At 53.5% G+C, this 19,088-nt stretch overlaps 1 protein-coding gene across 1 annotated transcript in view; it reads right to left on the bottom strand.

Annotated features, from left to right (window-relative positions):
• Nucleotides 1-2,430: 2,430 nt before the first annotated feature.
• MAN1C1 (mannosidase alpha class 1C member 1) overlaps nucleotides 2,431-19,088 on the bottom strand; it is a 135,474-nt gene continuing 118,816 nt past the window's right edge. Inside the window, exons 8-12 of the mRNA XM_032863807.1 lie at nucleotides 14,097-14,212; nucleotides 8,434-8,653; nucleotides 5,490-5,662; nucleotides 4,171-4,286; nucleotides 2,431-3,218 (exon numbers count right to left, since the gene is read on the bottom strand). Coding sequence (XP_032719698.1) covers nucleotides 3,092-3,218; nucleotides 4,171-4,286; nucleotides 5,490-5,662; nucleotides 8,434-8,653; nucleotides 14,097-14,212 — 752 coding nt within the window. The 3' untranslated portion in view covers nucleotides 2,431-3,091. The remainder of the gene's footprint in view (nucleotides 3,219-4,170; nucleotides 4,287-5,489; nucleotides 5,663-8,433; nucleotides 8,654-14,096; nucleotides 14,213-19,088) is intronic.

Here is a 19,088-nt window from a genome sequence, read left to right as displayed (position 1 = left end):
TCTGCTCAGCCTACCTTGGGCCTTACTTATTTTATCCCTGGAATGGAGTTAAGTTGCCAAAAGGATGGTATTTCTCCACCTGCAAGGGCCCCCCTGGAGGATGAATTTTAAAATATTCATTTTTACAACTTGCCCCCAGCGATAATGCAGAAGACAGAAGGCTGGTGACGGGGTGGGGGGTGGGGGTAACAATACAGCAATATGAGCCCAGCGGGGGAGCCTGGGGGCCCAGCGGGGGAGCCCGGGGCCTTGCAATGGAGAGACATTCCAGGAGTGGATTCTGAGGTGCAGAACCAGAGGCGAGGGAAGAATGGTCAAGGATGCCTTCATAACTCTCTTTAAAATACTGAAAAGAATCAAAGCAGAACCTGCGAATAGTCCTGCTGTTTTGCCTTCACAAAAGGCAAAATGAAGTGCGTGGCTTCATTATCTTGGTAGCAAACTTCCTTTTCTGCTCCCGGGTACAGCCCGTGGGGCATTGCATGGGGTCCCAGTGGGTCCCTCATCCAGGATGCCCCACCGGCTGCCAGCTGGGAGCACGTGACTCACGCTGGGCCAATGGGAAGCCCGCTTCTTTGAAGGGCGGCAGTAGGATCTGGAAATGTTTGAATTCACCTGTCCTGATGGGGGGTACTGGAGAGACTGCCCCCTTGGTTCTTGCTGCTTGGATTCCTGGCCACGTCCTCTTCCTAGTCCTTGTGGTCGGACTGTTCACTCTCCTGGGATCCCATGAGTCACCGCAAAGCATTTCAATATGTTCTCTTTTTTTTCCCCCCTTCCTTCCTTCTCTCCCTCCCACCTCCCTCCCCCTCTTTTTTTTTTTGCGTAAGTTAGACAGAGTTGTTTTCTATTATTTGTAACCGAGAGCCCCAACTGTCACAAACCCAAATGCCCAGAAATAGGGGCTTAGATCCAGAACGCATGATACAGAACACGATGGAATATTCCACAGCCAGGAACAGTGATAAAGGTGTATTTGTTGACATGGAAAGGTCTTCACAAAATATAGTTGAGAGCAAAAGCAGATTACAGTAGAACAGTATGCACAGTAAGGTGCCGCGTTGCAAAATATATTCTGTACATTCATAGAAAAAGATCTAGAAGAAAATATAACAGTATTCATTCTGGAGGGTAGAATGGTGGATGGTTTTCTTCCTGCTTAGCATGAAGATATTCCTCACCTTTTCCACAATGCTTGTACAGTGGGTTTTTCTGTTTTGCTTTTGTTTTTTGTGTGTGTCTTTTTGTTTGTTTATTTGTTTTAATGGACACAGGCAGGTCTCCGGAGCCTGTCAAAAGTGAAGTGACTTCCTGGGTTCAGGCAGGGACTTACTCACCAAACACCAGGTTTCCTGCCATGGGGATGGCTCCCTCATAATTCTGACTGCTTACGAAGATTCTGGAAGCATCTGTGTCTCCAGAACAAGGAAGAAGCCCTTCCCACACGGCCAGGACGCCAGTGGTTCCCACTTATTCTCACAGCAACCTTGGAATGTGGGAGGTTCCTCCCTCTGTTTGATGGAAGAATGGCCTGAGAGGTGAGGTGACCTATCCAGGGTCCCACTGTGTGGACGTAAAGCCAGGTCACTTGGCCTAGGGCTTCAATACCCCAGGGGCTACTCAAGTTTATAATGGCCAAAATGAAGCAGCTGAGCGTGGGGGAGGGTTCAGAATGCCCCTGTGTGGTCAGCTGTGGGACAACCTGCCTCAACTCCTTGTTCTGCACATGGCCTCAAGGTGTTGGGCCTCTGGGTGGGTGGGGGGAGCAGGTAATGTCACTGGGGAGAGTGGGTTTGTGGGATAGTCCTCCCGCTGCTCGTGCTTATCTTCCAGGTCTCAGCTTGAAAGTCAACTGCTCAGAGAGGCTCTCCTTGCTGCCCTAAGATGATCCCTGGCCACAGGTGCCTCGGCCCCACATCTCCTCTGTAGCAGTTCACGTGACTCGCAGTCATGTTGCTTATCTGTCCGTCTACTTTATGGGCCATCTTTCGCCTGCTTGGCTGTACGCTCCCTGAGGCCAGGGTTTACAACTGTTTCACTCCCGGCTGTGTCCCTAGCAGCTAGCCCGGTATCTGGTCTCCTACAGGCACTCATCACGTGTCTCCTGAATGAGAACCGATGGACACACGACGGGGGTCCTAAGCACACTGTAGGGACTGGGCTCCCCCCTGCCTCTACCAGCTGATGACCTCAGACAAGCTGCTGGTCCTCTCTGGGCCTCTTCCAAGCCTTAAATATAAACATCCAACTCCATTTAAAGGATTGGCTTCAACCTTCCTGAATTTTTAAGACAAATTTAAGGGAAGGCAATAGAAGTTGGAGTCGTGACTAAATTGTATGTCAAATCAACTGCTGGTTGATTATTTTTCTGGGTGATAACATTGCTGTGGTTTTCCCAGGAGTCACTGGTGTGCAATGAACCCAGTTGTATTTCTTATTCAATAAACTCTTTTATTGTAAGTTTACAGGTTTTCCCATTACAATAATGAAAATAGCACTAGTGATTCGTTAACACTGAGGCCCAAATAAAAAGGGAACGTCCCCTCAAATTACAAGGTAAATGCCACGTAGTTGAACGTATAGTAAATGTTGGGCAGAAGGCATTTAAGATCTAGAAAATGGGGTCAAGGTCTGTGTGCAAACACTTTAAGGTTTAGTTTCTCAAGATGCTGCTGCTTTGGAAAGCCCATGATTCTGAAACTGTATTTGTAATTTGTGATAAAACACAACTGCAGAGAAAAGGCAAAATCAAGCAAAATAAACAAACAAACAAAAAAAAACCCTCCCCAAATGAGAGGAAGTGAATCAAAGGCATGGGGACAATATGCAAACCTCCATTCACTGGGCCCTACAATGGCAAGTGAGTGGGTTTCATAGAAATTCTCCGTAGAAAGGAAAGTCTGGGCCTGGGGGGACATCACTGCGTCTCCAAGTCCTGTCTCCTCACAGAGGAAAAGAAGTTTCTTGTCCGACACATCTGCCCTGGGTCTGCCAGGAATGGGGCCTATGTTCCCAATCCCTTTGAGAACAGTCCCAAATCCTGAAAAGGCAAGGCAGCCCTCCGGGACCCCGGGTACGGCAGGGAGACGGGTCAGAGTCGGCCCCCAGCCCTGCTGGAGCTGTCCGAGTGATTCACGGGGAGGGGGTGGGCCTCTGTGTTGAACACCCAGTCTTCCAGGGAGAGCATGTCATCTTCAGAGAACAGAAGATAGAGATACCTGTGCCCCCCGGGTAGGGAGGGAAGCAAGACAAAGCTGGTGAGGGCCCTGGGGAACAGGGGACCAATGGCAGCCAGTCTCAGAGGCTTCTGCAACATGGGCCTGTGGCTAAGGGTGCAGGGAGGTTTGAGATCCAGGGTCTACCTGCAGCACTGGTCCCAGGGAAGGTGCTGTGGATGCTGAAGAGAGCATTGAGATCTGGGGCAGTCAGACCTGGTTTAACTCTGGCTCTGCCCCTGGCCTTCCTCTGTTACGTTGTACCCATCTGCCTTCACTCAGGTACTTGCGCCCCCTGTAGGAGAGGCCAGCCAGGTCCCCTTATGGCTTAGATTCTTTCTTTTCATGGTGGCCTGAGTACTGCACCAGTCCAAACTCTTAGGCTGCTTGCCCCCCAGGAGACTCTAGACTAAAGCGGATGTTAGGACTCTAAAATGAATAGGGAACTGTGACTCCAGAACTCCAGCTCCCTAAGCCAAGGGAATGGACTATTCCAATCCATTGCAAAGGGTAAAGCACAAGGTTTGGGAAACAGCAAGGAAACGGGGTGGCTGACTTCCACCCCCAGAAAGTGAGGGAACAGTGCAGGAGCAAAGCTGTAGAGGGAAGGTCAACAGCAGTGACCACTGTTGCTATCATTCCTCCCATTTTACAGAAGAGGACATGGTTTCAGAGATTCAACGGACTCAAGGAGACAGGTTACAGTAACTAACTTAGCACACCGCTAGTACTTGGAGTTGGGGTGCTGTCTGGTCGCTCTCTGAGGGGAGAAACCCACCTGGCCTGAGGGGCATCCTGGGTACCCCAGGCCCCCTAGCCATGGGCCCCCCTGTGATGGCAGAACTTGTTGGTGAAGGGAGGGACTGCTGACCCTAGGCCTTGCCCTCCTCCTCTCTCCATCCCTAAGAAAGTCCCAGTTTCCCTCTGGAAAGAACACAGCCAAACCCCAACTCACTTTAGTGTCTCCGCTAGAAAGAAAGTCTGCTGCTTGTTGTCGTGGTTTGGGATACTGCTGTACACGTCTTGGATCCCGGAGAAACCAGCTTCCGTCCGACAGTATTTCTCCAAGGCCTGAAGGAAAGGGAGGCAGCTTTGGTGCAGGGAGAGGAGAGGCCCCCCCACGCAAGATTCGTGCCTGCCCAGGTCGTGAACAGGCAGACCCCGGACCACTCTGCTGGGGACCCCTGGCATTTGTGGAAGCAGAAAGCCAAATTATTGTTCGAGGGCTCAGCTGCCCTGCCACCGGGGCTGAGAGCTTAGTCCCAGATGGCTGCCAGCTCGAGCTCTTCTCCTGGTCTGAATTCAGAGGATATTCTTTTGGCCCTGCAGGGAACCAGGCTGAGCCGACAGACTCACCCACAGCGGTGGACAGAGGAAGGCAGCGGAAGGCTGGGACTTGGGGACTGGACTTAGCACACCCCACGGATTCCCTGTGGAGATTCGGTCCCTCGTCCAGAGGTGGGAGGCCCCCGGCTGTCTGCTCTTGTATATAAATGCCATTTTTACGCACTGAGGGCCCAGGAGCACAGAACACTTACTTGGTTTTCACTGGTCGAGAAAGGGGCCTTTGGGGAAGCAGGGGGATTTTGAACCACATAGGTGAACCTCGGCCCTCCCCAAGTATAATGTCCTGGGTGTGGCTCTCCCCAGGACAGTCTGTGCCTCTGAGAGCAAGGGGCCCTAGGGAAAGTTGGGAAGGGGCTGGACAGAGAAGACTTAGCATCCCTCAAGACCCATCTTTCTGGACTTTCCATACTTGCCTTTGACACCCGTTCCCTGCTGGGTGGTTGGGGACAAGCGAGCTAGTAGTGGGGAACAGAGCCCAGAGACAGGTGGGGGCCGCCCAGGGCACAGCTGGCTTTGGGCAGAGGAGGGAGGTGATCTGTCAGCCTGGCAGCCTATTCCTGATTGAGAGGAGAAATCTGAAACCATCTCAGGCTTCACGGTCAGAGGGCAGTGACCACATGTGCTCTGTGTCCCTCTGGCTCCCGCCCTGCCTTTAGCCCTCTAAGTTTGCTGGCCCTGAAGCCTCGGCCCCAAAGGCTGTGGGCGCCCAGAACCCTCTCCATAATTTCCCGGCCCACTTTCGCCCAGCCGGGGACTCTTGGCTCTGCAACTACACCTCGACTCTTTGCATTCGGAACCTGAGCCAGACGTCAACCTGGTGTGACCTTCCTCTCTGTGCCTGAACTCGGAGGATTTTTGGACCCTGCCTGAATTCCTGGGGCACCTGTCACGCAGTGGGCCCCCCATCCTCCCGCCCAGCGCACTCACCAGCACCACCTCCCAGCCCCACTCCCTGTAGATGGGGTCGTGGGTCTGTCGCCACAGGTACATGTAGCTCTCCACCACCTCAGGCCGCAGGATGTAGTAGCTCTCGCTCAGCTGCGTGGCCACGGCCTCCCTGCCCGAGTTAAACCAGAAGGCCTCGGGCCCCAGTTTGGTATCTGCGGGGAGGACCAAGCAGAGGACCTGGGTCAGACCTCCCAGCTCCTGCTTTTCAGGACCCAGCTACCCCAGGAGCACTCTCAGTGGCCTGGAAGCCCTGGCAGGTTGACTGGCCCAGGCCGAGCCCTTGCCTGCACTGCCGAGCCTGGCAATGCCCAGCTTCCCTCTTGGCCTAGGCAGGCCAAAGCAAGACCCTTGAGGACTCGAACGTTGTGTAGTTTTAGAATCTGAGAGTCCAAATGAACTATCCAGTAATCTGGGGAGAGAAAGGTTTGGGAGATGTTCCCCAACTTGTGTTTTGAGATATAAAGTCTGCAAGATGTTAACCAGCCAGGAAAGGGTCTCAGGTTTAAGGACGTTTGGGGAACAGAGGGTCAATGAAGTGAAACAGTCTGTCTATGGGACTTAGCAGGTCCTTTAACCTGCTGATCTGCGGTGCTGCTTCTCCACAGAGAAAGACCCCTTTCTGAGGGAAATGCTTTTCCCACCTCCCAGAAGGAGCCTTCCAGAGCCGACAGGCTGGGACGATGCTGAGGTGAGACAGGGGAAGAACTGCCCAGAAGGCACATACTCAGGCAGAGGCAGCTAGATAAAGAGGGCTTAAAGAGGTCTGAGATGTTTTGTTTAAAGATTATTTATTTGAGAGAGAAAGCACTTATGAGAAAGAGAGGCAGAGGAAGGGGGGAGGGAAAGAGAGAGAGAAAGACAACGAGCAGAGCCAGGGGAGGGGCAGAGGGGGAAGCAGGCTCCCGGATGAGCCAAGCCGGGAGCCCAATAATGTGGGGCTGATCCCAGGACCAACCCACCGAGCCATGCAGGCAGCCCTCAGTTTTTTGTGGGTTTTTTGGGTCACTGGTTTGTTTTTGGACAATTTGGTGCCTATTTGCTGGACGGCCATAATTATAACCACCACAGCCACCACTGATCTCAAGGGCTGTGCTGGGTGCTTTAGGTGCATTATTTTGATCCTTAACAAATGTTGTTTGTTTTTGTTTTCTTCTTCTTTTGTTTTTTCTAAGGTAGATATTAGTGTCTCTCTCGCTCTCAGGCATATGGAAACTGAGGATCAAAGAGGCTAAGTAATTTGTCCAAGGTAACACAGCGAGCTGTGACTGAGCTGGAATGTGACACTGGATCTGTCTGATGCCCTTTCCCTGGACTGTGCTCTTGTTCTTTGCCTCCTGGGTCTGAGACTCTAGGCCCCGAGTTTAGGCGAGAGGGGTCAGCTTCTCCTCCCTTCAGCACCTGCACACCCTGAGTCGGTCAAGTGCCAGGCTCTGGTCCTAAGTGTGCCTTCCTTCTTCCCATCGGGTCAGGACCCCGAGAAGCCCCAGGTTGTTCTTAGACGACAAGAGCCTCGAAGGACATTCTACTCTTCCATGGAGGGCTTCACAGAATGGCTGTGCCATTAGCCGGACCATGGCCTCGTCGAGTTCTTGGATGCTTGCTGTTGCTCCTGGCTGCTAGCAAAGAGCCATTTTGCCCAAGCTGCGGACGGGGTCGGGGCACAAGCGCCCACTGTGGCTGTCCGTGGACGGGCAGGCTGGCTGGCACAGCAAGCTCTCTTACGTGGATGTCTTTTATGGTCTGGGTTGATTGTCCCAGACAAATTTTGAGCTTTTTATTATTCCTGAGAATTCCTTTTTGTTTACGGTTCTGGGTCTTTGAAGGGAACTGCAGACCCGTTGTGAGAACCCCCTTGTGAATTGCAGGCTTCATGTAACCAGCTCAGGGAGCTCTACATTCCACTGGAGGGTCGCAGATGCCTTTCAAGGCCTTTCAAGCTAAAACATGCCTTCCATGCTGGGGCTAAAGGCGGCCGGAGATGTGCTTTCTATGGGACCCTCTATCTCATCCCGGGAGACCTGTGTTATTGCTCCCGTTGAACAGATGAGAAAATGGAGGCCACCCCGCTGGTGAGTGGCAGAGTGGCACCTGAGCCAGGTTTATGGGAAATCTTAGGTCCTCTCCTCTAACCAAGACTGGGATTACACCCATAGCAGTGGGCACCTCTTGGGGCCCCCGGGGGAGGGCTTTTTCTGAAGGGCACGGTCTACAGAGGCAGCACACAAGAAGAAGCTGGGCATCAGAAGACCTCAGATGACATCAGAAGCTACTTGCGCACCGTGTGACTTTGGCGAAGTCACTTCCCTGCTCTGGGATGACTCAGTTTCCCCACGTGTAAGACAAGGCTCATGTTCTCTAACATGCCTTCTGACTCTAGCATTTGACAATTCTGCGATGAGTGTTAGGTGGGGAAGGTCAAGAGGTTCTCGAGCCTTCTGATGATCTTGATTCAAAGAGGGTGATACACGGGGTGGTGCTAGAGGTGGTAAGACCCCCAAAAATGGAGGGATGCCGGGGAGGAAAGGCAGAGGGACACTCAGGGGTAAGGGCCCAGGGAGAAGGGATAAACTAGGCTCAGGAAGCCTGGGGGACCCTTCACTCTGTGCCCCTTACACCGGACCTCGGCCAAGTTCTCTCTGGGCCTCAGTTTATCTGTGTTGTGAGGTTCAGCAATGGTGCAGGTCAAATGCTGAACAACACTGGGCACAGGTGCTTGATACATCACCCCTTTTTTCCTTTTCACTCAGGGTAGAGTCTCAGTGCATTGACAGCACACCCCTTGTACAAATTCTCCATAATTTCCAAGGCAAGACTGCCCTAAGACCATGTGTTCCCTTCACTCACTGCCACTCTACTGGTTTTTCTAGTCCTTCCTTGTGTCTAGCCTCAGTCTCTCCTCCGCCCCTTCCCCTTGCAGGGTTACCTGAGCGGGCGTACGATTCGTGGCACGTCTTGGTGATCTGGGCTGCAAGCTCTCGGTAGTGGGCCCTCTTTTCTTCCTTGGCATCCTCAGCGCCGAGGGCGATCATGCCCCCAGAGAAACAGGCCAGGTGCCCCATCTTGTGGTCCAGAATTCCCCCTCGCCACTCAGCAATGTAGGTCAGCCCCCCAGGAGAGACATTCACCAAGTAGGTCTCTATTGCCTGGGAGCAAGGTGGGAGTTGGACAATGGGGAGGGGCATAGGAGGGGGGACAGAGAAGGGAGGGGGAGAGGACGGAAAAATGAACATTTTGCAGACAGCAGTGAACGCAGCTCTGCTGAGCCCTCCATCCCAGGCAAAGGAGGTCCTTGACCTTGGCTGGCAGCTGGTGGTGGTCCCTAATGGAGCCGTGGGAGGTTCTGCCACTCGCCTGGCTGAGGCCTGGTGCCTGCTGGGGTCTTGGACACAAGGCAGCTCCCTGGACTGAGTCTCTTATTTAGACTTTTAAACAAATATTTTATTTTTAAATAATTTCTACACCCAGTGTGGGGCTCAAACTCACAACCCTGAGATCAAGAGTTACATTCTCTACCAACTGAGCCAGCCAGGTGCCCCTCTTATTTAAGCTTTTATATCTTCTATGTATAAATATTTTTTTAAAAAATCTTTAAAAATTTTTATCCATCCTCCACGATGTCCTCTGTTAGGGAATCTTAACCTGGAGCCCAGCTGGCCTGTGGACAGGCTCCAGGGGGTCCAGAGGCCACTCAAACTGTATGTGACACTCTCGTGTATGTGCATTTCCCTGGGAAGAGGGTCCCTATATTTTATCTGGTTTTCGAAAAGGACCCATAGAAAGTTAAGAGCTGCTCTCTACAGGCCCTTATCATACACCTTCTCATTTGATGCCCACGACAACCCTGGCACATGGCTGTCATGCCCTCTACAGACAAAAGGATCAAGTGGCTTATCCCAGGTCACCCAGCCATGCCAGGACAAGGGCCCCCAGATGCCCAAACTGGGCATTTTCTACTACCTGACGGCTGCTCCTTCTGGTAGCAAGGGGCTTTGAGGGCCCCCATCCCCAACTTCCACAGGAGATGATACAGCTGGTAAAGACTCTAAGGAAGTTGGGGATGCGGTGTCAGGCCAGGGTGCCCCCCATCCCTGCTGTTAGTCCCTGGAAGCCTGAAGACAGAGGTGATGGCACTGCCTGTGGCTCTGGGTCCGGGCCGGGCCTCTGGGGCCCGGGCCGGGCCTCTGGGGCCCTGGCCAGGCCTCTTCCTGCATTCCTGCCCCTTCCAATCTATTCTCCAGGGGTCTCTGCTCTCTGTAAATAACGGACTAGTTTAACCTGATGCCACAAGCATGGCTCCCAGGAGCTGATTCCTCAGGTTCAAATCCTACCTCTGTCAGTTCCAAGCTGTGTGACATTGGCGGGTTCTGTGGGCCCTCTGGGCCTTGATTAACAAGTAAATGTATGAAAGGGGAACAGGACGTAAACCACCTCACACGGTTGTGAGGATCAAATGCGCTGTGCGTGCAGAGCTCAGCATACTTGCTCACACTGCGTCCTCAGCCCCTGCTGGCTCGGACAGTTCCTCTCTAGTCCGTCCCCCGCCCCAGCCTCTTTGTAGTAGTCACATCCCTCTCCTCCCACTGAGTTTTCCATGAGCGGAGGCTCAGGGCAGAGGATGAAGCCCCTGAAAACACGCAGCCTGGACCCTGACTCGGGGAGTTCACCTGTTAGGAGATTCCCAAAAAAATCAAACACACAGGGGAATTACGATTTGTGGTCAGCATTTTGAAAGAAACATGCTCCGCCTCGACTCCACGGCCCCAGCTTGCCTTTGCGCATGCGCCACCCATCCAGGCCACTGCTGCGGTGCTCGCCTCCCGTTCCCTTTCCACGCGGTGCTCTCCCCACCTTGTGCCTCCCTCCGTGCATGTTCTGTGGCAACCCTGTCTGTCTCCCAGGACTCTGCCGCCTGACGGCAGAAGCCACCACTACCCCCACTCTCCAGCCAGGAGCAGGCATACAGTAAGTCCTCAAGCAACATTCGCTCCTGGATCTGTTCCTTTCCCCCTCCTGCATCTGTTCCTTTCCCCCTCCTGCAAGGTCCTGCACGGTGGGCTGGCTCTAGGACCTTCACTGAGTAGCAGGTGGGGAAGCTCTGATGATGTGAGTGGCAGACCACCTGTGCCATGGGGGCGGAAGACTGAAGGGGCCTTGGGAGCTGCCCACTCTGGGGCTGGGTCTGCTCTTGGGCAGAGCGTGGTCCGCACGGGTAGGGAGGAGGGGTGGCAGGCTAGTCCAGGGTGCAGAAATCTGGTCCAGCCACCCGTTGTGGACGCTTGGGGGAAAACACAGACATCTCGGGGAGATGTCTCCCCTGGTGCCGCAGAGACTGTCCCTTCAAGACTGGATCTCATGGGTTACTTCCATTTGGGGTTCACCCCAAGCTAAGTAATCATGGTAAAGAGGAAATGACAGACCAGTCTCATTGTGAGGACAACTGAGACAAGCAGATAGGTGTAAAGATGAAAAAAGAATTGAAAAAACAAAAAAACACACCAAGGCTTTCTAAAACTCTAAGCAAAACACAAGACAGCACAGGCTGGCAACTGACCAGTTAGGCTTAAATCATCCAGGAGACCAGCTGAGCTGAGGGGGAAGAGATACCTGGGCTTGGATGCCAGCTCTGCAATGTGAGGGTTGGGTGACTCTGGGCAAATGATTTCCCTTTTTTGAAGACTCCCTCTCCTAATCTGTAACAAGGGAATAATTCCTGGGATGGCTGTGAGGTTATTCAAAGACTCTGCCTTCCTTTGCCTCCTGGAGGGGACCCCATCGGCCTTACTCCCAAGAGGGATTTCAGGCAAACCAGGCTCCTTTGTGGTTGGCAGGAGCACTGGATCTGGAGTCAGTCGGATCTGTGTTTGCACCCTGGTTTTGACATTGGCTGCCGTGGGACCTCAGTTTCTCATCTGTAAGATGGGGCTAACTAAATAAGACAAGGTAGTCAAGGCACCTGCCTGGAGGAGGCCACCGTGACAGATGCTCTCCCTGTTCTTGTTGCCCCTCTTCCTGTGACACTCAGGGGTGTGCCCTGTTGGCCTGAGTCGTCCCCAACTCACCCCAGCTGGACAGTGGTCTCACCCCACCTCAGGGCAGCTTTCCAGGCTGTTTCCTGGGCCCGGGCCCAGACATTCTGATGTAGCCTTGTCAGGGTGCAGCCTGAACAATGGGATTTTACAGCTTCCCCAGTGATTTTTAATGTGTGGACAAGGTTGAGAATTACTAGAATATTCTTCAAAGTCCCAAACTTGCCAGAGGCCCAGTCTTTACCCAGGGTCAGAGATACTCCAGGCTATTCACTGGGGATATCAAACAAGGGGAGCAAAGCCAAGGTTCTCTCCTCTTCAATCAAGTGCTTTCCATAAAACTCCCAGTTTGCTTGAATAATTCATGGCCATTTCTTCCCTTGAAGCCTCAACCACTGTGTGCCCTGAGGGCAGGGAACCAGGCTGCTTGCTAACTTCATGTTTACCCTGCAAGGAATGGTGGAAAGCGCAGACAGGCCTTTGCCAGCAGCACACTCTGTGCAGGCTGAACACTGATCCCCTGACAGCAGACACTGGCTGTGGTCTGAACTCAGCTGAAGCTTAAGCTGGGGCTGAGATGCAGACAGAGATGGGACTGGAGCCCCAGCAGCCGCTTCATGACCAAGGTCTTGGTGCTGGGGAGCTGGGTGGGGAAAACTCATCACCAAGCCTACAGTTTAAAAAGTCCATGGCTGTGGAGGCTTGTTTCAATGGGTTTCCTTTAAGCACTACCATTCCTGGCCAGATTCATGCAGTCAGAGGATAGTTATAGCTCATTTATCCATCTATGCAACTGTTCATACCCATCCATCCACCATATCCACCCATGTATCCATCTTTCCACCTGCCTATCCACCTATCCATCCATCTATCCTCTACCAACCCACCCATCTGTCCTTCTACCCACATATCCACCCACCCATCCATCCATCCACCCATCTACCCTTCCACCTGCCCATCCATCCACCCACCCATCCATCCATCCAACCATCCACCCATCCATCCATCTATCCACCCATCCATTCTTCTACCTACCCATCCATCCACCCATCAATCCTTCCACCCACGGATCCATCCATCCATGCATCCCTTCAGCAATCATGTGTTCATTTGCTCACATGGTTATTGTACACTTCCTATGCACAGGTACTATCGTAGGAGTGAGGCAGACACGGTGAATGACTAGATGAGATCCTTGCTCCTGGAGAGCTCACATTCTACTTGGGGAAGACAGGCAATGAACAAGTAAGCAAACATGCGCTCGGAGTAATTTTCGATGTTGATGAAGGTGAAGAAGAGCCTAAGTCTGGTGGATGTGACAGAGAGAGGCTGTGAAAGGCCAGTTTCCAGGGGCATTTGACTTGACCAATAAATGGGGCCCAGCCATTTGAATGCTATTCCAGGTAGAGAGGACAGGAGATACAAAAGCTCCGAAGTGGGAATGAGTCTGGTGTATCTGAGGAAGGCGGGGGACCAGAGCTGAGAGTAAAGGGGGAAAGAGTTCAGGGTGATTGGTAGGTCTAGATCATGTGGGCAAAGGTGAGGAGTCTAGCTTCTTCCAAATGCAAAAGGGGAGCCAGTGAGGTAGGGACATGGATTTCTAGTTCTTCTGGCTGCTTTGTGGAGGGAGAATGGACTTCAAAGGGGAGGGGATCAAGAAGACTTGTTTAGGGGACATGACATCTCAGACCAAGGTGGTGGCAGAGTAGATCCAAGTTGCTCAACTTACTTTGTGGGGAAACTGAGGCCTGGAGCCTACCCGGTGCCTTTTCCTTAGTTGGGCTCCAAAGTACCTACTGATGGGTTAATGGGATTCTGTAACCCCCTTTCCAATAGCTCAGGCTAACCACCTTCCTCTTCTATCCTAATTCTCCCTCTCTTTGGAGAGACTCATCTCAGCCTACCACGCCTTGTTCAGTTCACACCCTGTAGACAGACCAGTGGTAGGGAGAGACAGTTAGGGGGATACTGGGAATGGCTTAGAAGATCGGGCTTTAGCTTCAGCTCTGCCAGCTCTGTACTGTGTGGCTTTGAGCAAGTGCCTTTCCCTCTCTGGGCCTTGTTTTCCATCCCCATAAAGAGAAGGAGCAGAATTGGACGATCTACTGGAGGAGGCCCTTCCCTGCTTACATAGGCTAATTACAGCCCCTCGGGCTCTGCAGGGAAATGGCTGAGGGTCTTGCTTTGGCAGCCTCATTTGGGGGCTCCCAGGCCAGTGTCTGGCTGTGTTCTGGGTTCTAACACATTCATGGAAGCCCAGACACCATGCTTTCTGAATCAGACTAACTGCCGCTCCCTGTAAGACCTCGGACCAATGGCTTTACCGCCTCGAGCGTGGGCTTTGTGTCTGTAAAATGAGGATGCTAACGCGGCCCTAATTTCAAGGCATCTGAGTAGTCACAGCTGGGTGTGCAAAGCACATGGCCAGGAGGGAGAAGATCTTGTTCTTCTGGCCAGCTCGCCATGGGGGAGGGGTGGGTGAGGCCCTGACACTCAGGGGTCAGGGCCAGAGCTAGGGTGAATGGCCAGCTGCCCACGAAGGAACAGGCGCCCGTCTTACCTCCAAGGCTTCATAGTACATATCTTTAGCCTCCACATCTGTCTTGGCTGACATCAACCAGGATTTGATCAAATATTCATAAAAACTGTCCCCGAGGCCTCCAACCGAGACGTGGTCTGTGAGGAGAGAGAGGACGGCGCGTTACCTCCAACTGCTGAGGTGCTGGGCCGGCCTCCCGGAGGGAATGCACCCGGGCAGCGAGCACCCCCCCCACCCCGTCCCCCGGGGGCCACATGCGGGTGGGGCAGCCTCTGAGCCCTGTGGGAGCAGGGGCAGACAGGAAGCCCTGGGGCGGGACTTGGGGAACCCAGGACCATCCTGAGCACTGCTGTCTGGCATGCGAGCGCATGGCTCACCCAGGTGTATAAATCATGTCCCTTTAGCAGGCCAAGGACGGCAGGGCCTCTGGTTATTAACTGTAAATGAGTTGCATTTCTTTAAAAAGATAATCTGGTGGCAGGGAGTTCGGAGATTTTTATTACCCGGTGACAAACATGGTAATTAATGTTGGGCAGGTTCATAAAAGGCCACGGAAAGGAGGGACGGGAGTCTTAATTGAGTCAGAATATGGAGCCACTTGGAGAAACCAAGCTTCTGCTGAGCAGACTAGGAGAAATGGAGTTTCCAAGGAGCAGGGGTTTGGGGAGAATTGGGTCTGAGGAGCCCATCTTTGCCCTGGGGGCATCTGCCTGGAGTGGCCCCCATGGGGCAGGACTGAGTGACTCCGCCCAGCGCTATCTCTGGAGAAGGATGGTCAACCAGGAGCACTTAACCAGAGAAGCGAGACAGGGACAGCACTTCACGCACGTGCTTTAAAAATTAATAACAGGGAAACATAAAGGCATTTAATAGCTATAACAAAGAGCAAACTTCAGTTCCCTGTTAAGATGCACTTAAGCAGAGAGACAGAGAGAGGAAGGAAAATGGGAGCAGAGTAAAGTGGGGTGGGGTCGCTGGCAAGGGTATTTCCAGCTCCTCTGGAGAAAGTGGGGGTAGGAAGAGAGAAAGGAGGGAAAGTCGGTGGGGGGAAGAGAGAAAGGAACAGAGAATCCATCAAAAGCTGTCATTTCTCCAGGGTCTACGTGGGCCTGGAGCCTTACTGTACTATCTGTAACAACCTCCCAAGAACCCGGCAAGGTGGGCATGGCCAACCCCTCTCCCGGAGGGGACAACTGTGGGCAGGCCTGCAGAGCTCCTCTAAGGCCACCAAGGTGGCAGAGCTCTCGCTTTCTGCTACTTTACAGATAACCAGAGCACGAACGCCTGCTGTTTCTCTGCCTAGAGATAGAAAAGACAAGTGTGAGGAGAGCGGGACCCAAAGTCAGAGGGTAAAGACAGGTGGGGACCAGAAAAGTGGGCTGAGAGGACTACCCAGAGTAAACCAGCCCTTCCAGCTCCTTCCGGCCCCATAAATAAATCATGGCCCAGCAAGGGCTCAGGACCTGTAAAAACTGTAACAGACCAGAGAAATCCTGAGCCTCGGGAAAGCACAGGAGGGGGTCCGTGGGGGCCAGATCCTGATGTGTGAAGAGATACTCAGCAACACAGCACATCCCCAACCCCCCAATTGCTACACGGTGGACAGAGCACAGAGGAAGGGGCAGGAGCACACCGGGCCTAGCACGCAGATGCCGCGTCCGCAGCTGGAGCAGGAGGTATGTGCCTGGCAGGGGTTAGGGAAGGCTGCAAGTCAAACCAGGCCTGCTTCTGCTGAGGGCCCCCCCCACCCACAGCTCACAGACCACAGAAGAGGCACACAGGCCAGCAGCGGCGGGGGGGGGGGGGGCCTGCCATCTCCACACTCCTTTGGGCCTGCCACCTGTCACTGTTTTCTCTGCCACCCAGACACTCCTAGCCCCCTGCCTCCCCAGTCATCTCCCACCTGTGGTGACCCCTCTACCAGGAACACGCCTGCCGCCCCTTGCATGGCTAGCACCTTCTCACTGCTAAACCCCAGCTCAGGCATCCCTTCTGCAGAGAGGCCTTTCTCGGTATTCTCATAAGCCTGATCATCGTCCTTCCCTACAGGGAGGGGGGACCATGAGGAATGGGTGAGAGAAGGTGCACGCAAATCTGGCCCCACAGTGCCTCACGTGGGAAGCACTCCGTGACAGCCAATCCTTCCATTGCTGGGTGTGTGCCTTGCCCGTGGCGGCTCCCAGAGCGGTGGGGTCAGTGTCTGCTTATGTGTCTGCCTCCTCCGCCAGGCTGTGGGCTCTCTATGGGGAAGGGGCGAGTATGATTCGCATTTTACACCCGCTGACTGTATGGCACACCATGGACACCCAGTGAGTCCCGAAGGAAAGAAAGGAAGGGAGGTTTGAGCTGTGCTGGGAAGGGCCTTGAATGCCAAGCCAAAGAGTTGGGACTTCATCATGTGATTGCAGTGTGTCTAGGATGTGGCTGAGGGCTCCACCTGGCGGGTGTGTGCAGGAGAGGGGAGTAAAGCCCCCGGGAATTCTACGGGTGTCTGTAACAGGACACCCTCTTGGGGATATGTGAATGATTCTCATTTGGAGGTCCCACTGCTTTCTGGCTAGTGTGTGCCTGCGGTGTCCTACCCTAGCACCGTGTGGTACATAGAGAGCCCAGAGTAGGAATTGGAAGACACAGATCTGCCATTATCTCAGGGCAAGCCATTTTCCTCTCTGGGCCTCTACCTTTTGATCAATAAAATGCAAGAGAAGCGTGAACTGGTGTCCATGAGCCTGAGCAGAGATGGGCCCTGCTGCTTGCTGACCGTGTGTGTCAATACTGTCATCACACTTGGCAGCAAGAGGTGGTCACCACACAGCCTGGGAACTGGGTGGTAGGAAAGTACCAAGAACCCGGGAGAGGATGCCAGGCTGGGGCTGATGGGCAGCTCACACTGCTAACCTCACTGGGGAGAATGTGGACTTACCACACCCTCCTGCTGAGGAAAGTGGGGATTCAGGCAGCAGACCAGGTAGACAAGCCCCTCCAGGAGTCACTCTGACTGGCACGCAGCCTTCTGAGCTCTACGTGGCTCTGCGAGGATGGGTCTCGTCTGTGCCAGGTACCAGCAGGAGCCTGGTGGACTTACCCTGGCCATGAGTCCTAGTGGCAGGAGGGTCTTGGCCTCCCCCATTACCCTGCAGTTCAGTGTCCAGCGGGAGTGGGGGGCAGCAGGAGCAAGGGCATGGGACCAGGACACACCCCCAACTTCCCCTCCCCAAGTACAGCTCCTGTGGTTGCAAATGGGCTAACCAAGGATTCAAGAAGAGGAGAGAAAGTAAACACACTGAGCTTACGCAAGTTGGGAATGTTCTCGTCCGTTGGAAAAACACACAATTACCAAAAAATCCCAGTGAAACCACAGAGAACCTGAGATGAACCTTGTTGCCGGAGCGGGGGGTCGGGGAGGAGGCAGGCAGGTGCTCAGATGAGCAGAACTCTAGCTTTCCCTCTGCCCTTTAGCAGGCCTCAGATTCATGTTTTATTAATATGAAACAATTTTCCATATGTGACCGACTTTGCTCAGCCCTGCGACCCCTGGTGCAGCCTGAAAAGAAAGTTCTGCTTCTCAGCAGGCTAGGGGTGGGGAGGCTCCCTGGAATTTGCCAAGGTGGCTGCTCAAACAGGGAGGTCACGCCCCTCTCCCTCCCGATGGCTTCTGCTGCGTTGGCTTCTGCTATGTTGTCCCGGAGCAGCTAAGGCTGGCAGTCGGGTAGTTTATCTCTTTACCCAGTCAGGCCTTGCAATTAAAAGCAGTAACAGTTATTGAACTGTCTTCCCATGGCCATAATCTGTAATTCAAACCTTCATTTTCTCCCTGCACTTTTGGATTTGGCAGTGTGTTCTGGTTAAAAATACCTTGTATTTCTATAAGTGGTTCTTGCAGGAGGCCATTTGGGGGTGAGGTCATCACGGGGGGAAAAGTCCTTGGGTCACTTTTTCTGGGCCTCCTGGACCTGCAGTCACAGAGGCCCAGGGTTGTGAGAATAAGGCCTCCGCAATTTCTCCCCGGTGTCCCTGCAGGCTGGCCTGACCCCCAGGCCCTGCTTGCCTACTTTTACTCGTTACCTTTTGGCACAACACAGATCATCTTTGGAAGATGAACTGAAATCCATTTCCTGGAGCTTCTGACCATTACTCCCCCACCCCTCCATGGTGCACAAAAAAGCTATCTCGAGCTCTTCCCCCATTTGCAAGAGAGGAGAGCAAGGCTTGCAGTGATGAAGGGCATTTCCCGGAGCCAGGCAGTCATCAGTCTCCCGTGCTTTGATCCGAGCCCTTGCTGATGTCGTAACAACTAGGGCTGGTGGCAGGTGAGAGGGAGAGGCTCCTTGTATCAGCAGAAATGATGGAGGTGTGGGGGGGGGGCAGGGCCAAAGGAACCTGCCGTCACCAATTCGTGCTGTGACCTCCTGACAGGAGCAATCCCAGGGTCCTGGGAGACTTTTCCACACCCTCCAGCTTGCATGTCCCCGCAAACCCCATTCTGTTTCTGTGGGTGGAGCTGGGGGCTATCAGTGAGGTTCCCGGGCCCATGCCCACCTGGTTGAGGCACAAGCCTCTGAACAGAGAACATCAGGAATCCCAGGACCCATTCCGGCCCGCATAAGATACAGCGGTAAATTCATGATTTTTGTATCACTATATAGTTGGGCTCTGGATTAAAGCTGGAGGTGGGACAACTGATCCAAGGGGCTAGGGGAGGACACGTGGTCTTTCCTGGGGCCACCCCTGGAGTAGAGAGATGGTGCTGTGTGGAATGGCCCCACTAGTCTGGGGGATGACCAAAGAGGCTTCAGTGGCACCCTAAGAGACAGAGGCCTGGAGGCAGCGAGTGTGCAGAAGGCAGGCCTCGTGACGGGGCAGCCACCACACCTGTCACACAGGATGACAAAAAACACAACGGCAGTGAAGACCCCCACGGTGGCTGGCATCCGGGAGCATGGAGCAAAGGCCTCGCTGGCCTGGGGCTCTGACAAATGTGTCCCTGCTCACTTAGCCAAGGTGCCTCGCACG

Source organism: Lontra canadensis, unplaced genomic scaffold, assembly GCF_010015895.1.
Source record: "Lontra canadensis isolate GAN:19392208 unplaced genomic scaffold, GSC_riverotter_1.0 scaffold25, whole genome shotgun sequence".
NCBI classification, from domain to species: Eukaryota; Metazoa; Chordata; class Mammalia; order Carnivora; family Mustelidae; genus Lontra; species Lontra canadensis.
This window is presented reverse-complemented; position numbering and strand designations above follow the sequence as displayed.